Below are 18,370 nucleotides of genomic sequence, written 5' to 3' on the forward strand. Positions count from 1 at the left end.
GTACCATGCTTCGGGACATCCTTTCTTGCAACGTATCAGGTAGACAATGTTGGCCGAGTTGCAAGAGTATTTACCGTGTACCTGGTGGATGGTATTCTCACGTGTGATGATGGTATCCACGTCGATGATCTGGCATGTCTTGCAGAGGTTGCTGTGGCAAGGTTGTGTGGTATTGTGGTCACTGTTCTCCTGAAGGCTGGGTAGTTTGCTGCGAACAATGGTCTGTTTGAGGTTGTGTGGTTGTCTGAAGGCAAGAAGTGGGGGTGTGGGGATGGCCTTGGCGAGATGTCCGTCTTCATCAATGATATGTTGAAGAATCCAGAGAAGATGTTGTAGCTTCTCCGCTCCGGAGAAGTACTGGACGACGAAGGGTACTCTGTCCACCGTGTCCCGTGTTTGTCTTCTGAGGAGGTCGGTGTGGTTTTTCGCTGTGGCGCATCGGAACTGTCGATCTATGAGTCGAGCGCCATATCCTGTTCTTAAGAGGGCATCTTTCAGCATCTGGAGGTGTCTGTCACGATCCTCCTCATCTGAGCAAATCCTGTGTTGCCGAAGTGTTGGCGAACACTTCAGTGGTCACGGGCATTCAGCCTCTGACCTTCGGGTAAGCATTCTCCAAGGCGGCCTTCACGACACACGACAGCGCAGAGTCGCTGAACAGAGACTGATAGCCAAGTTCCACACACATGAGGACGGTCTCAACAGGGATCTTGGGTTCATGTCGCACTATCTGTAACCCCCATGGCTTGCCTGGGTTTGCAAACCCTCACTTACTGTACCGTCTGGAAACAATACACATCTCTTTAACCTGTGATCAGTGCTCCTTCCACTCACATTGTCAGCCACTTTAGGACTTGAACAGCAGGTTAGGTGTAAAGATTTGTATTCTAATCAGTAATCTCTAAACTGTCTGTGCTTTATATGCTCTGTCTGAGGCCAGAACTCTCCATTCACCTGACGAAGAGGGAAACCTTGAAAGCTTATGCGTTTACTATCAAATAAATCGGTTGGACTAAAACCTGGTGTTGTCAGACTTTTTACTGTGTTTACCCCAGTCCAACGCCGGCATATCCACATCTTCACAGGAGATTACAGTTCAGATTTTGCATTGTCTGGTGTGTCCAGGTGCCACATTCTGTGCTCTCTCTCAGGACTCAGTATAATCCACATAAGAACTTTCCAGACAGTCACTTGAATTACATTTTCAGGATTTACATTCTCACCCATGTTTGGCTTATTCGCCCTTTTTTCAAAAAAACACACTTAAAAGTTCAATGTGTCTTTAAGTAATTTGGGCTATGATCTGTTGGCATGACAACGTACTTTGCCTCATTACAGATGAGGCAGCTCCACATCAGAAAGGCTGAAGCCTCTTGCTGGAATCTCAGCTTGTCAGATGGTGGTTTCATCTCCCTTTCCTGCTATTCATTCAGACTGCACCTGACTGTTCACATTTTTAATATCCTAACCTCAGCCCTGAATGGAGTTTCAAATCCCTCTTGCCATCCACCATCAGGACCATTACAAATGACATTGCAGCATTGCTCACCTAGGACCATGGACTCTATCCTGTTTCACTTTTGTGACCCCCAGAATGGCTTCTTCTGATTAACTCTTCTTCAAAATTCTAAATTCTACCGAACAAAACCTCATGTCAGTCACAGCTCCATTATTTCACATACGGTTCCACACAACCGTGAGAGGCACGGTAGCACAGTGGTTAGCACTGCTGAATCACGGCATCAGGGATTTGGATTCGATTCCTGGCTTAGGTCACTGTCTGTGTGGAGCTTGCACATTCTCGCTGTGTCTGAATGGGTTTCCTCCAGGAGCTCCAGTTTCCTCCCACAGTCCAAAGATGTGCGGGTTAGGTGGATTGGCCAGACTAAATTGCCTCTTAGTGTCAAGGGGACTAGCGAGGATAAATGCATTGTGAGCGGTACAGACTCGATGGGTCGAACAGTCTCCTACACTGTAGTATTATATAAGCACCAGACCCAATTCTTTTCCATCTCTATTTGCTTTGTTCTCCAGTGCATCAACTTGAAAGTCCTTCCTCACTTCCAAATCCCTGCCTGGTGTCCCTATCCCCTGTTCCGCACCTGTGTACAACCCTATAAGCCAGTGTGTACATTGCATTTGTCTAACTTTAAACTGCTGGGTTCCTTCCTCTATTCCAGGATTCAGCCAGTTCCCTCTCCATGCTTTGTGATGGCGAATGCTGGATTCAGATCTGAAACTGGAACATTAGTTTTTCCAATCTCTCACTCAATAGAGTGGAGGAATTAAACTGTACAATCTTCCTGTCTGGACACCTCAGCCACTTACTGGAGAAACCGAATGAGCAATTGTAAGAGTTCACATTCTGTCTTTTGTAGTTCCTGACCGGTTTGAAAATCCAGGTGGTTCTAGAAGTCAAAACATGGGGATAGTTTTACGATTCAATAATCTCACTTTGCTTTTACAGGTTTTCAATAGGACAACAAAAATGTTTGTGACATCCTTAATTAGTAAAACTGCAAACACTTGCTTATAATCGCAGCCTGTCCCGTCAGATTCGCACTGACGTTTTAGTACCTTAGTAACAACTCCTGGAGAGTCACGTGTTGGATTAAACTGGAAGCATATGCTCCTTGTCTATTTTAAGTGGGGGAAAGGGGAACCAAAGGTAACAGGCTGTGAACCTGTGGGTTTAAAGCTGTTTTGATGAAACAGGCGGGTGGAAGAGGGTTAGTGCCAGTCACTTAACATGAAACAGCACAAGGAGTGGCCCCTTTGAGACCCCTGTAATACAAGAGAAAAAAAGCACATGGTCAAATCAAATGAAAAGAACCACATCATAAATATAAAAGAGGGGTGGCTCAGTGGTTAGCACTGCCAGGGACCCAGGCTCCATTCCTGGCTTCGGTCACTGTCTGTGTGGAGTCTGCATGTTCTCCCTGTGTCTGTGTGGGTTTCCTCCAGGTGCTCCGGTTTCCTCCCAAAGTGCGAAGGACATGCTGGTTAGGTGGATTGGCTATGTTAAATTCACCCTCAGTGTACCCAAACAGATGTCAGAGTGTGAAGACACGGGGATTTTCACAGTAACTTCATTGCAGTGTGAATGTAAACCTACTTGTGACACTAATAAAGAAAGAAAAAGAAACTTTCAAACTAAATCATGTTGTGTTGACAAACCACTCACTGACATATTGAAGCTCAATTCACAACTCGGCAGTATGTACTTGAAGGTATTTCTCCTGCCCCACCCCATTTCCTCTGTTTTTCTCTCAGGTTATGAAATAGTTTGTGATCTGATGATGAATGTATGCATCTCTTCCATTGCCCCATACATCCGCCTGCCCCATTGTTCCTTGTGCCAAGGCTGCAGGAAAAACTGAGGTCTGAAAAACTTGATTCCTTTGGGAGGGAATGGGAAGACATTACAAACATCAGGTAACTCACCTCAGTGGATGTCAAAAATGAGTGGTTGTTGCCTTGAACATAAATAGTTCCATGATGGTGCTCTAAGTGCTCCTGTACTTGGTGCTGTGAGCTACCTCTGCTGGCACACTTGTGCTACTATTAAAGGGTTAGTCTGCTCTGAACTCATCCCACTACTGGGGCCAAAACAATGGGGGGGCGGTGGGGGGTGGGGAGGGAAACACTCCTCCCAGCCCACTGTGCTGCTGGAGCAGTGTGGGCAGCCTGGGAAATATCAACTGTTTCGCAGCATTCCTACTGGGCGCCACGGCCTCCGTTTCTCAGCCAAAGGTTTCTGATGTAATCAGCTCTGCGCTGGAAATCTGCTGGGGCTGGGGGAGGGGTTGAAACTGTTGGTGGGGGGGAATCGGGAGATCGGGGCTGGCTGGGTTGGGGGGACATTGGGGCATGCCCAGGGAGGTGTGGGAGACCATCGATCAGTGGGCGGGGGGGGGGTGGGTCAGAGGGTCAGTGATGGGAGTTGTGCGACTGGCCAGCAATCTGTCTGGCCCGTGATCGGGAGGCTGGCAATATAGGGCCACAGTGTTGACAGATCGTGCAGGTGCAGTGGCTCATTCAGTGCTATGCTGCCAGCCTTTCGGGTGGGAATAGGCCCCACCCCTTAATTTTTAGAGGGAATCCCACGAGGACACTCAGCAGTGCTCAGCATGTTGGAGATTTGTTCTGAAAGTCATGCTGATTAAACCGGCAGGAGTTACCCCCGTTTTCACATGCATTGACAATTTTTTTGGGTGAGTCCAGGGTGTACGTGTTCAAGGAGGAGTTAGATATAGCCCTTGGGGCTAAAAGGATCAAAAGATATGAGGGGAAAGCAAGAACAAGTTACTGAGTTGGATGATCAGCTATGATCATAATGAATGGCTTTGTAGGCTTGAAGGGCAGAAAGGCCTCTTCCTCCTCCTATTTTCTATGTTTCTAAGTGTGGAAGGCATATTGAAGCAGTATTACATTTTGAGTGAGATTTTTAAAATCAAAGGTGTGCATGTAAGTGTGTGTAAGCTTCTTCCCTGCTGCCATCAGACTTTTGAATGGGCCTATATTAAGTCGACCTTTCTCTACACCCTAGCTATGACTGTAACAATACATTCTGCACTCTCTCCTTCCCTTCTCTATGACTGGTATGCTTTGTCTGTATAGCGCACAAGAAACAATACTTTTCACTGTATGTTAATACATGTGACCACAATAACTCAAATCAAATAAAATCAAATCAAATGTGGTTCTGGTCAGGAAGTGGTAAAGTTGGAATAGACATAGCCTGTTTAATTTAATTAATTCCTGATTTTACACATTGCCATAGAGCAGGATCTTCCCTAAATTCGGCAAAAGCAAACACTGTGCAGAAGAAGTGTTGAAGCTGCTGGCACCAATAGTGGCTTTCTGCCTTTTGTTGTTCAGGCCATGGAAACAAAACAGCATGGGGTGGTCCCACAATATTACGTTGTCAAGGCTAACCCTGCCAGTAACTCTGTTTTTCAAACACCATGGCGCCATTTGTAAAAACTGCCCCAGTGCACAAATGTTCCCATGACTCCCTTGGGGTGTGTTGCGTGGGTGTGGAGGGGTCATGTGAGCCATTTAAGGGCTCAGATAAAGCTGCTTCCCATTGCTGCTGGCATTTTTCCAGCATTGAGAGGTGTGCAGAGAGATTGCCTGATTAAACCTGTCCGCTTCCTGGTTTCCAATGGAGGAGAGGGAGTGGTGGTTGTGGGGAGTGCGGGGAGGGCAGGGAGGGAGGGTGTGAGAGCAGGGTAAGGGTCTGGAGGTTAGGTGCTCAGGAGCTTCCTTTATGGCAGCTGGAATTTCAGTCAAATGACCAAGGAGCTCTCATAGTCATCTCCAAGGAATAGTGTTTGGCTAATTGATCTCATTAAGTCAATTGAAAGGGAAGTTTCCTCTCCTAATCCACAGGCATGCTCAAATGCAATCCATATTTTTGGGGAAGTCTAGCAAAAAACAAATGAACCTAGAAGTCTTACAGTATTATCTGTAGAAAATATCTACTGAATTGATAAGAAAACTCAGTCATTTTAAGGGAAGATAATTCTCTATCCTCCACAATTTCAGAGGAACATTATACCCTTGGTGAGCTAGATGCCCAAACCTTCACTCTCTGTAAGCATTTGGCAGGAAAATCAGGACAGGGGATACATGTTGGTCCTTTGAAATATTATCATGCATGCTGTGATGACATGACTAACATAACGTGTGCACATCAGAACGGTGAGGAATTGAAGTGCTGACTTTCCCTTACAATGTGCTGGAAAGCATTTGAAAAAGAGATTTAAATTGTTAATTTTAGATAGTTCTGCCAGTGTTATGCTAATAGAAACTCTGACAGATTTAGAATAAAACCACTTCTAACTTCAGCTTAACTATTTTAAATACCCAGACGGAGCCCTGTATGTGCCCCCCAAATCCCATACACGCCCCCTGTAACCCCCCACCCCCCTCCGCCAACAAAGTATATCCCACTCCCCACCCCCAAATCCGAAGCACTTACTTTAGACACGTACCTTCTCCCTGGTTTATTATTTTAATTGGAATGTTTAAACTCACCTACTTTACGGCAGTTAATCTTTAAAATTCATTCGTGGGACACGAACGTCGCTGGCTGGCCAGCATTTATTGCCCATCCTTGGTTGCCTAAGGGCAGTTGAGAATCTTCCATGTGGGTCTTCCCAGATTTTGGAGGCAGCTGTTTCAGATCTTTCACTCAAGACAGTTGCAGTCATATCATCATAAATCAGTTACAGGGCTATAAGAAAATTTATTGGAGACCCAAACCTTTGGCACACAATCAATCCACAGTGTTTTTGATTTGCTCAGTCAAATGTTTTGCTTAGGTTGATAAATGCAATGAGGAGTTTCAGGTGTTTTTTTCTTGCCATTTTTCTTGGATTAGTCTGACAACAAAGAACATGTCAGCGGGTCCTCTGCGAGTCTAAAGACGCTGTGTCTCTGGGAGGATTTCCTCAGTAAGAATTCTCACAACACCAGGTTGAAGTCCAACAGGTTTATTTGGTAGCACAAGCCACAAGCTTTCGAAGCACTGCCCCTTCATCAGATGAATGGGAGTTGTGTTCACAAACAGGGCTTATATAGACACAAACTCAATTTACAAAATAATGCTTGGAATGCAAGTCTTTACACATAATCAAGTCTTAAAGGTACAGACAATGTGAGTGAAGAGAGGGTGAAGCACAGGTTAAAGAGATTTGTATTGTCTCCAACCAGGACAGTTAGTGAGATTTTGTAAGCCCAGGCAAGTTGTGGGAGTTACAGATAGTGTGACAGTACACATCTATGTCACAATGTCCATAACCCGGATGAATGAACATCATTCGACAATCACCTGGCACAAATGTTCCCTTCCAGTCAGGGAACACTTCACAGTCAACGGCATTCAACTTCGGGTAAACATTCTCCAAGGTGGTCTTCACGACATATGACAATGCAGAATCACTGAGCAGAAATTAATAGCCAAGTTCCGCCCACATGAGGATGGTCTCAACCAGGATCTTGGGTTCATGTCACACTATCTGGAACCCTCATGAGTTGCCTGGGCTTGCAAAATCTCACTAACTGTCCTGGCTGGAGACAATTCACACCTCTTTAACCTGTGCTTAACCCGCTCTCCACTCACATTGTCTGTACCTTTAAGATTTGATTACTTGTAAAGACTCGCATTCCAACCATTATTTTGTAATTTGAGTTTGTGTCTTTACACGCCCTGTTTGTGAACTGAACTCCCACTCACCTGATGAAGGGGCAGTGCTCTGTAAGCTTGTGCTACCAAATAAACCTTTTGGACTTTAACCTGGTGTTGTGAGACTTCTTAGTGTGTTTACCCCAATCCAATACCAGCATCTCCACATCATAAAATAATCTGTCAGAGAGTGAGTGCAGACTTGATGGGCCGAATGACCTCCTGCACTGTAATGATTCTATGATGAAATAGACTTTTCGGCTTGCAATGTCTCGATGTTAAGCAGATGTTCACTGCTGTTTGAACATTCGCTGATCTGTCCAACAGGATCCAGTTTCCTGCGTGGATCAAGTTATATAGATATCATTGACCTGAACCTGGGTATGTGATGGCAGAGTGGCATTGTCACTGAATTAGTAATCCAGTAACTCAGGATAATGCTCTGGGGACTTAGGTTCGAATCCAACCGTAGCAAATGGTGAAATTTGAATTCAGTAAAAATCTGGAATTAAAAGTCTAATGATGATCATGAACCCATCTGGTACACAAATCCCCTTTAGAGAAGGAAATCTGCTATTCTTATCTGGTCTGGCCTACACTTGACTCCAGACTTTTAAATGTCCTCTCAGGTCAAGGGCAATTAGGGATGAGCAATAAATGTTGGACCAGCCATTGACACGCACATACAGTGAATTAATAAAAAACAATGACCCATACTCCAGGAGGTAGCAGTGCTTCGATCTAGGATGCCTCCATGTGGTTTTGTATTTCTCCTTCTGACAGAAGAGGGTGCTTGTTGTAATGAGACCGTGGCTGAGCACTTTGTCAGCAGGAGGACATCATTGGCACTGGCTTTTCCCACCCTATTTTTCCCAGTGCTTCTGCTCCAGTTATCAAACTCATGGTCAACTTTGGCATTTTAGTCCCTCAGAATTATGATCGTTTGGGATGGTGGTGGAAAATTAATCATGGTCAGAAGAGAACTTTCATTTCACATCAAGAGTCAGGGCATAAAAGCATTAATAATGTGGCATAGTAGTTTGGTAAGAGTTGTAGGTGAAGTGTCATGAGCCTCTTAGGTAAACAACTGGAAGAATGGGAACTGGTGTGGGCTGCAGGGAGCAGTGCCTCTAAAATCCTATTCTGAGATGGCAAAACCGACTCTGTGGACATGAGAGTCGCTGTCAGCCTTTCATTTTCAATAGAAGGCATATCCCCTGCTTGTTCCTTCACCCAAGGAAGGTGGGTTTCACTAAGGGTAGCAGAGCCTTGACAGCTCAGGTCATTTGATTGGAATCCTTCTCCCTGGACAGTCATTTTTGAGATTATCCATGTGTTCTAACATTCCGAGTGTTCTTTGTTTCCATAAAGATGATGATCCCATAGGATGTGGTTGTCTAGCTTGCAGAAAGTGGGACAGATTAGTTTTAGGGTACCTTTTTGAGCCCCTAACCATCTGGGGTGAGCACAGGGTATGCTGAAGAGGATTGCTCAGTCACAAATGCTGCTTCCCATTGATGTCCTAATAAAAGTGTCCAACGACCTTCATGCATCAGTGGCTTGCGTGCAGATTCTTGATTGGGGCAGGTTCACAGTCCCGGCCCCGAAACCAATTCTCCATTTCCACAGAACTTGGGAAATGGATCCTGGTAGAAGTCTGCATGGAATTTTGTTTCATTATAGGGACCTTGATGCACCATCACTGCACATGAAGGGGGTTAATAACCATACAAATAATTGTGGAGAAAAATAATAGCCATATTAATAACTGTGTTCAGTGAAAGGTTTAACAGGGCCAAATCACAAAAGCCTACATAACGCAGGATAGTAAGCAGCCAGTTCCACATACCTGACCTTCAGATAAAGAGAGAAAGATGCTGTGGGAGAAGGCCTTTAAATCATGCATTGAACAAGGAGTGATCCATGTTCTAATATCCAGACACAGTTCGACTGCCTAAAGATAGGGGAAAACAATATTGAATTGAGGCAAGTAAAAACATCACGTCAGTTGGATAATTAAGCTAGTGTAGGTTGATTGTGATTGGTTTTAAAAACTGTACTTTTTTATATTACATTAATTAATAACTGCAATTGGATGGCGATAACTGAACTTTTCAGACTGAAAGGCTTTATTCAGGGTCCTTTGGCTATTGTAAAATTCATCTTAAACCACTCTGTTACTTTGTCTGGTTACTTAAGGGGAACAATATTTTTAAATGCAACATGAAAATCTTCATAACCGTCGCATACCAATCCACATGATCAAGTTGTGTTGGTAGTTGGATTTCAATGATGAACTACATTGTCTGGTTGCCCCTGCAGTCTTTTCAGCCAGTGAGACATGGTCTTTCTTCACCTGTACTGCTGATGATCACTTAGTGGATTGTATTTTGACTGGCACCTCTCGACCCCCAAACCCAGCCTTTCCACCATGGCCAGGAATAAAGAGCTCCCTATGTGTCACTCAAGGGTTTAATCGGAGTCTACAAGTCTCTCCACCATGTCAAGGTGGTGATCCACAAAGGGCCTAGTCAAGTACGAGTTAATTAATTAACTGGGAGTGCGTCACAACAAAAAGGTGCCCTCTCAGCCACTTTTTAAATGCTTTACTAAAATAATAAGCTGCCAGGCCTTCATTGTGTGGGATGGAAGGAAGCAGTGTTGAGTCTCACTATAGGGTGAACTTATGCATAACCTCCACCCCAGCAGGCAGGGAAAACCTGTAGACCTATCAGCCTGCTATTGGGTGCTCACTTCCATTGCATCCCATTGTGTTCGGAAATTGAAAGGTCTCATTCAGCTTTCATTAACTACTTATGTTTTTTTATGGGCTTATTTGTGTACTCACCTCATGACTCTCTAGGACCTAAATCGGATCAAGAAGCTGGTACACCAGCCTGCATATGAGTTTCTGACCCTGTCTGTCTCCGTTTCCCACAGTGAAGGGCCTGAAAATTGAAGCCATTGAGTAACCAACACATCAAGGTTCACGATGTGAAATAAATAAAAATTGCAAAATGTTTGTGAAGTATACTGGTATTCAAACATTTTAATTCTCAGACTTGGAAAACAAACTTAGATTTAATATTTGACAATATAGAAATAATTTCCATACATGAGACAGGTATAAACATTGAAACTGAGATGTTGAAGCATTTACAGAAACATTGGTGATGTCTATCCTCTGAGATGGCTGTATCTAGATAAATAATACAGTAGTACACCTATTGTAGATTATCTGCTTTGGACAAACGTGAGTGACACAATTCTCCATGGCTTGGTTTTCTATGAGGTATAACTGGATCAATATAAACTTGGAAGATGCAATAATTCGAACTGATATTTCTCTACCACCAAGTGTAATAGATTAACAGGTAAAATAAGCAATAACAGAACAGTGTGGTTTGCATTGTTGATGAAAAGTCAATCATGAAGTGCATTAGCCACCAATGACATATAACTTCATGTTCATAATACTTATAGCAAAATGTCTCCATTCATCTTCTTACACAATTTACTACAAGGTGCAATAAATATTACAGTAATGTAACCCTTCAAGCAAATCACACAGGGACATCCATTCTATTGCTGTGAGAGAGGTAAACTGTCAGTAAGATGAGCACTATACAATTCGACAGTGACCACCTCTCACTCATATTCATTGCACACATTTAGTTTAGAGAAAGCTTACATATTTTCAAAGAACTTTTTGACTATTACTTTATATATTTTGGATTTATCCTTATTCATTTTAACATTGTTAAGTTGCAATCAATGCCAGAATTAAGCTTGTACTCTTTGTTTATTAAATACTTGAGCTGAATAGCCTATATTTCTCACCTTGTACAAGTCCAGCTACTTTACATCTTTTCATGCCTGCTCATCCGAATGAACATTTTAAAACTTTGATAGGCTCTTGAGGAAGGGGGTGGTAGGTGGTGGGGGAGGGGGGTAATACATACAGATATTGATGGAAAGGTGTCACAGAGAAATAAATCTTGTGCAGCCAGTCTGAAGCTAGTAGATTCAGCAAAGATGGTCATTCGATTTGTCTGCCACCCCTATTTTCAAATATCATGGACCTCCTTTGAGGCTGGTAGAAACAACTTGTTGAGGTCTCCAGCCTCTGCCCACTTTTTGGCATGCTCATTCGACTTCGAAGAGTTACAGCCGGCTCGGCATCTTTCTGACTGTCATTAGGTTCATGTGGGGAGCTGCTGGGAACTGAGTGATCCAATTCTAATGGTGACTGCTGCTCAGGGCTGCACTGTACTGGACTAAGGTGCACCTTGCTGGAGTCTATGGGAGAAGGCCGTTCCACACTAGGCCAAGGTGGGCTGAACAGGATGAGGCTTTGAGGCCTGCCTGCCTTTGACCTGTGCTGTGCATGCCGCATAAAGCCAGGCTTTTGTTGCACTGGAGATCGTTCCGCTCTTGAGGGGGTTGGACTGTTGGATACATCTTCTCCATTTGCTTTGCAGCTTCTTTTCACCATTGATGCGGCTTGGGTGGCTTTGGGCTGAGGTGAGGTATCTGGTGAAACTGTACAGCTTCCGTGTTCCAGTATTGGAAACTGTGGGAGACCATTTTCTTTCCCATCTTTACATTCAGCTACTGAAGAATTCACCAAAGAAGAATCTGGTTTATTTTCGTTCTCAGGGCGACTCTGTTCACATACTGTAATAGGTTGCAAAATCGTTAACACTTTATCCAGAGGAAGAGAGGGAGCAGTGAGATTATTTTTTGGCAAAGGTTGAGGGACTTGGGTAAACTGCACTTTTGGTGGGATGACAGGAATGGCTTTGACTTGACATGTCTTGATCATGTAAGTCATTCGAACAGCATTGACACCAATTGGGATTGATTTAATTGGATGGACATCAGATAAAAGAGGCTTGTCATTAACCATGGGATATAAAACAAGTAATGAGGCCTTATCATTGGACTTTGAGCAGCCTTCCTCATTTCTTTCAGGCATTATTCTTATTGGTTCACTTTCTGCTGACTTTAAACATGGCATTGCCCCTGCGCTTATAACACACAAATTCTCTGAGTCTTTTGATGATAATGAATTGTCTTCAGTTGATGACACATGTAGCTGGTTACTTGTAGAGATTCCTTCTGCTTCTTCTGAGATTGTTGCAGATTTAGTTAGACTAGAGCCATTTTTTAAAGGCTCACCATTGCAGATTTGTGACGAAGTCTCTGAGATGTGATTGTTCCAGTCAATATCTTTGCTAACAAATTGAGATGAATTATTGTTAAGATCATCTGGAGATATTATTACCTCTGTACAAACATCAGGGGATAATGTGTTCTGCCTTTCACCTGGTGTCACAATTGGTGACATTAATGTCAAACATTCTTCCCCATCTTTCATAGCTTCATCCAGCTGGGGTGAATGGGAACTAGGCTGGTTTACTGTGTCACTGTCTGTCCAGTCTTCAGGTAAAAGGAACTCACTGTTATCGGCCTCAGATGCTGCACATTTCTGATTTGACTGAGTATCTGTCAATTGCTCCTTTTGATCACATTTAACATCGGAAACATTCACTGTTGTACATTCCTTCAGTACATCTTCTGAACATATTCCTGAATGATTAACATCTGTGATTGAGGTTGATTCAGGTTTGTTAGAGATATTATCTCTGATGCAGGCTTCCGAGCACTGAAATTCATGGGAAACATTTGGACATTGATGCTTTTCATCTGAAGTAGGATCAATTAAATCATCTGGATAAGATTCGGGATTCTTTGAGATGAAACAATCGGTAGAAATTCCTAAGCTTGCTACTGGTGGGCTCTCGACTGGCGTTTCATCTGTTATCAGTGGACTAAGCTCCACCTTTGAGCAATCACATAACACGGGCTCAGTAGATATACTCTGTGTAGGTTGAATCGGACTAGGATCAGATATCTTGGTGCTGCTTCCTTCACTTAAATCTACATTATCTAGAGAGTTTAGGCACAGTTCTTCTGTGTTACTCTCAACCATTAGAGGTGGGATTTGTAAGAACAGGTCAGGAAGACTGTGTATTCTTTGATGTCCTTTAAACTTTAGTTTCACTGGAGCATCAGCCAGAGGCTTGTTCTCAATATCACTCTTGTCGTGTGACTGAACAGATTTTTCCTCCACCTTTTCTGGAAAGTTGTCCATCGCAGTGAACTCCTCTGGTTCAGTGATTACGAGCTCCTTAGCATCCGGCCACAACTGATCCATAAATTCCTTCACAGAGGATCCAGTGTCCTACGAAAATACACACAGCACAATGAAGCATTTATTTTGTGCACTGAAATTGGGTTGTTAACATTTGTTAATTGCTTTTGCTGATGAAAAATGAAATGCTTCAGACGACGAGGCAGTGTTGCTGCCAGTCATTATAAGCCTCTGGGTTTCTACATATTGGTCTGAGCTAAGGGATAGTTTAGTTGAGTAAGTGCACTGTCTCATGTTCTTAGACATATAGATCAAGAAAGTTCAGTGGTGGGATCATGCTGGGTTAACTAATCTCAGTTAAAGAAAAGAATTAGATTGATCCTGGAGTACTGGGAAGGAAATCAAGCAGGATTCCTACACCCAAGTGCTGTCCAGTTACTCCTGTTGAAAAATACACATGGAATATGTCTGTCTTTGATGTTGCTCAGGGTCAAATCAGTAGTCAGCACCTGGTCCTACCTTAGGCATGAAATGTGGGCAGGCAGGCAAAGTACCAGATGATTGTGAGTTCTTATGGAACTGTACTTCAGTTGGAATCGCCACATTCAAAAAGAGAAACAACTGTAGGTGCAATCTTACTATTCATGCCCCGCTCTTGCTGAAGCGAAGACAAAGATTTTGCCAACAAGCCAAATCTCTATTCACTGCAGTGGGGTGGGAAAATCCCACTGGTATGAATAGTTTGAAAATTCCGGCCTCCGTCTTTATAAAGTATCTTATTAGCTCATCAGAATGCCTCAAGGTGCGTTACCAACAACCAGATACTTATGTAGCCACTGATGTCACATGGGTAAATGTGACAGCCAATCTGCATGCAGCAATGTCCCAGGCAATCTGCAACTGCTGATTGAGGGAGGAATATTGGCCAAGACACTGGGGAGAACTCTTTCATTCTTCTTTGAATAGCGTCAAGGGATCCTTTACATCCACTTAAATTGGCAGGCCCTAATGGACTGAACATCTCATCTAAAAGATGATACCTCTGAGAGCCCAACACTCCCTCTATTCTGCACTGACATATCAACCAAGATTTTGTATTCCTGTAGTGAGACTTAAAATGACAGCCAAATACATTACACAGGTGAGAGTGAGTTAAACTGGCACTGCAGGAAAAGAATTCAAAATTATAAGACCTTGAGCTGCATACTGAGAATTTAAATGAGGATATTAATGGCCTTCACTAAATTTTCTGTCCATCCGTTTTAACGATTGGAAGTTCAGCAGTGTTTGTTGGATTCAGTTCCAAAGATGAGTCATATTGGACTTGAAATGTTAACTCTGTTTTACAGTTGCTGCCAAACCAATTGAGTTTTTCCAGCATTTCCTGTTTTTATTTCAACAGCATCTATTGCTTTCTGTGCCTGAATTTCCGGAATGCAAGACTGCCAGATCTGGTCCAGGAGCTTGAGTTTGTGGAGCCGGTCCTTACATACCAATGACAATGAGAAGACAAAGTATTCCGTACCCATTCCTTCCACTAGAGGACATCTGTGCTACACCACAATAGAAGGCTGATAAAACCCTTTTAGTCAATATATTGATCGAAAAATGATATTTTTCTCAAAAAAAAAGCATCAACACCCTGTGGTGCAAAAAAAATCATTGGGAAGCTCTGTTTGTAATGCAGTATAAAACGCAAATGTTTTTTGGATTTTCCGCACGAGTAAAACAATCCCACTTGGATTAGAAAACTGAGAATTTTTGCTGAGGGGCAATATCCAAATGATAAATGTTGATTCACAGTCAACAGAAGGGAGACGGGTTACCCCACCACATTTTCCAGGATCAAACTAATTGAAATATTCCAAAAAGGAGACTTGCATGATAGTACCACTTCTGATGGGATGTTGTATGGGGGACGAGAAGCTGGGGGGGGTCGGGGGGGGGGGCGGCGTTGGGTGTTGCAGGTTGCATTTAGACGTTTGCAACAGCATCAAGGGCCCACACGATAGCAAAACCTATCTAGGCGGTTCAACTTCAAGATACCTGCTTGAAGAGTGATTGTTTAAGGCAGTTGTGACATTTTCAGTGGCATTGTGGCACACTGGGGGTGGACATAGACTGCAGCTAGAGATTGGATTTTGTGATGTCTTAGCACTGTTAGTGAAGTCTAGTCTCTGTAAGCACTGTTTATCAATCAATTGGAGGCAGAGAAACCACAGTCTGTATAAAAGGAGGCAGTGGCTTAGCGGTATTGCTAGACTATTAATCCAGAAACTCACCTAATGTTCTGGGGATCTGGGTTTGAATCCCACCACAGCACATAGTGGTCTTTGAGTTCAATAATAAATATCTGGCATTAAGAATCTACTGATGACCATGAAACCATTGTCGATTGTCGGAAAACCCATCTGGTTCACTAATATCCTTTAGGGAAGGAAGTCTACTATCCTTACCTGGTCTGGCCTACGTATGACTCCAGAGCCACAGAAATGTGACTAACTCTCAACTACCCTCAGGCAACTAAGGATGGGCAATAAATGCTAGCCAGCCAGCGACGCCCTTGTCCCATGAATGTACATAAAAAAATTATTCTGCTGTGGATTATGCAGGTGTGTTCTGTCAGGTCTGGCCTCTCTCTATAATAGTCTTCATTTTCCAAAGGGAGACTTCCCACGGGAAATCATTGCGGCTTCTGGAATTGGTGGGTGTTGGGAATGGAAGCCCAGGAGCATGAGGCATTTCTCAGCCAGTTTAAAGGAACAATTAAAAATGAACTTTCTATGACCATATTTAAAGTACCTGCTGAATGTCTGAATCAACGTGTGCCCTTTATCTGTCACCTAGCAACACTGAACAACTGTTTAATATGGGTGTGTTTGATACTTTTGTAATGAGTGGGAATGATGTGATGGAAGGTTTATGATGTCATGAATCATTGCTGCCTTATTCAAATCAATCCGTATATGTTTGGGATGGTTCTGCTGGATGTGGCAGATAGAAATCAGATGGGTACTGGATTGAGTAGCGATCTGGAACCTATGCCATTTCCCTTCTCCTGCCCACTGGAATAGTTTGGATGGGATGACTCTGAGTATGTTGGATAAACTGTCATTCTTGGCATCTGGCAAACAAAGATTCCTCAACCTTAAAGCACAAGCTTTGTATTCTCGTTGTAATGAACCTTGTCATGTGCGAATGTTGTAAATTCCAAACTGAAATTAGCAAGGATTTGTTCCAATCATGTTCTTTTCCATAAACATTCACTTCCATCAGAAGTTACAGGATTTAATCCTGGGAAGCCCACCTGACCACATTAAAGGCACTACATAAATTGTAAGTTGTTGTTTTATGGCATGATTTGGTGGGTACAAATTCCATCATTGGGGGTCTGACCTTCTGAGGGGACCTTCCTTTGAAGAAGAGTCTCCAACAAGTGACATTGTGAATAATTGTGTTGGGAATTCTCCCCAGATATGTATCAAATTCAGCTAGTGAATCATTCTGCCACATAGGTTTCCAGTTTGATCCCTGGCTTGTACTGATTTCAGCTAAAAGCACTTGATTTTCTGAAAAAGTATATAAGAACATAAGAACATAAGAAATAGGAGCAGGAGTAGGCCATCTAGCCCTTCGAGCCTGCCCCGCCATTCAATAAGATCATGGCTGATCTGTTGTGGCTCAGTTCCACTTTCCCGCCCTCTCCCCATAACCCTTAATCCCCTCTCTTATCAAGAACCCATCAACCCGCTTCTTAAAAATATTTAGCGAGGCAGCCTCCACCACTTCAACGGGCAGAGAATTCCAGAGATTCACCACCCTTTGAGTGAAGAAGTTCCTCCTCAACTCCGTTCTAAACCGCCTCCCCTTTATCTTGAGGCTGTGCCCCCTAGTCCTACTGTCTTTTTTGAGCGGGAAGAGTCTCTCCACCTCTATCCTATCCATCCCATTCATCATCTTATACGTCTCAATGAGATCTCCCCTCATTCTTCTAAACTCTAACGAGTACAAGCCTAGTTTATTCAGCCTCTCCTCATAGCTCAATCCCCTCAACTCCGGTATCAGCCTAGTAAACCTCCTCTGCACTCCCTCCAGGGCCAAAACATCCTTGCGCAGGTGCGGTGCCCAAAACTGCACACAGTACTCCAGCTGCGGCCTCACCAATGCCCTATACAGCTGCAGCAAGACCTCCCTACTTTTATATTCAATCCCCCTCGCTATGAAGGCCAGCATCCCATTCGCCTTCCTGACCACCTGCTGCACCTGCAAGCTGGGTTTTTGCGACTCATGCACAAGGACCCTGAGGTCCCTCTGCACCGTCGCCTGCTGCAGTTTTTCGCCACGTAAGTAATAGTCCTTCCTACCATTCTTCCTACCAAAGTGGACCATCTCACACTTGCCAACATTAAATTCCATTTGCCATTTCCTGGCCCATTCGCCCAGCCTATCTAGATCCTTCTGCAGACTCTCCACACCCTCCGCACAATTTGCCTTTCCCCCAATCTTGGTGTCATCAGCAAATTTCGACACCCTGCACTCGGTTCCCTCCTCCAGATCATCTATATAAATGGTAAATAGCTGAGGCCCCAGCACCGACCCCTGGGGCACCCCACTAGTCACCAACCGCCAATCCGAATAGCACCCATTGACCCCCACTCTCTGCCTCCTATTTGACAACCAATCCTCTATCCACGCTAACACCCTACCCCCAACTCCATGTCCCCTGACCTTCTGCAATAACCTCTTGTGAGGTACCTTGTCAAACGCCTTCTGAAAATCCAGAAAGACCACATCCACCGGCTCTCCTCTATCCACTGCCCTAGACACATCCTCATAGAACTCCAGTAAATTTGTCAGACACGACTTCCCTTTAATGAAACCGTGTTGCGTCCGCCCTATCAAGCAATTCCCTTCAAGATGCCTCGCAATTTCCTGCTTAATGACGGATTCTAACATTTTACCTACCACAGACGTTAAACTAACCGGCCTATAATTCCCCGCCTTTTGCCTGGCACCCTTCT

At 43.7% G+C, this 18,370-nt stretch overlaps 1 protein-coding gene across 1 annotated transcript in view; it reads right to left on the reverse strand.

Moving 5' to 3' along the window:
• Window positions 1-10,231: 10,231 nt before the first annotated feature.
• Window positions 10,232-18,370, reverse strand: part of arhgap31 (Rho GTPase activating protein 31) — a 99,202-nt gene continuing 91,063 nt past the window's right edge. The window contains exon 12 of the mRNA XM_080203978.1: window positions 10,232-13,439. Within this exon, the coding sequence (XP_080060104.1) occupies window positions 11,232-13,439 (2,208 nt within the window). The 3' untranslated portion in view covers window positions 10,232-11,231. The remainder of the gene's footprint in view (window positions 13,440-18,370) is intronic.

This window comes from Carcharhinus amblyrhynchos, chromosome 15 (genome assembly GCF_965287045.1).
Source record: "Carcharhinus amblyrhynchos chromosome 15, sCarAmb.v2.hapA, whole genome shotgun sequence".
Classification (NCBI taxonomy): domain Eukaryota; kingdom Metazoa; phylum Chordata; class Chondrichthyes; order Carcharhiniformes; family Carcharhinidae; genus Carcharhinus; species Carcharhinus amblyrhynchos.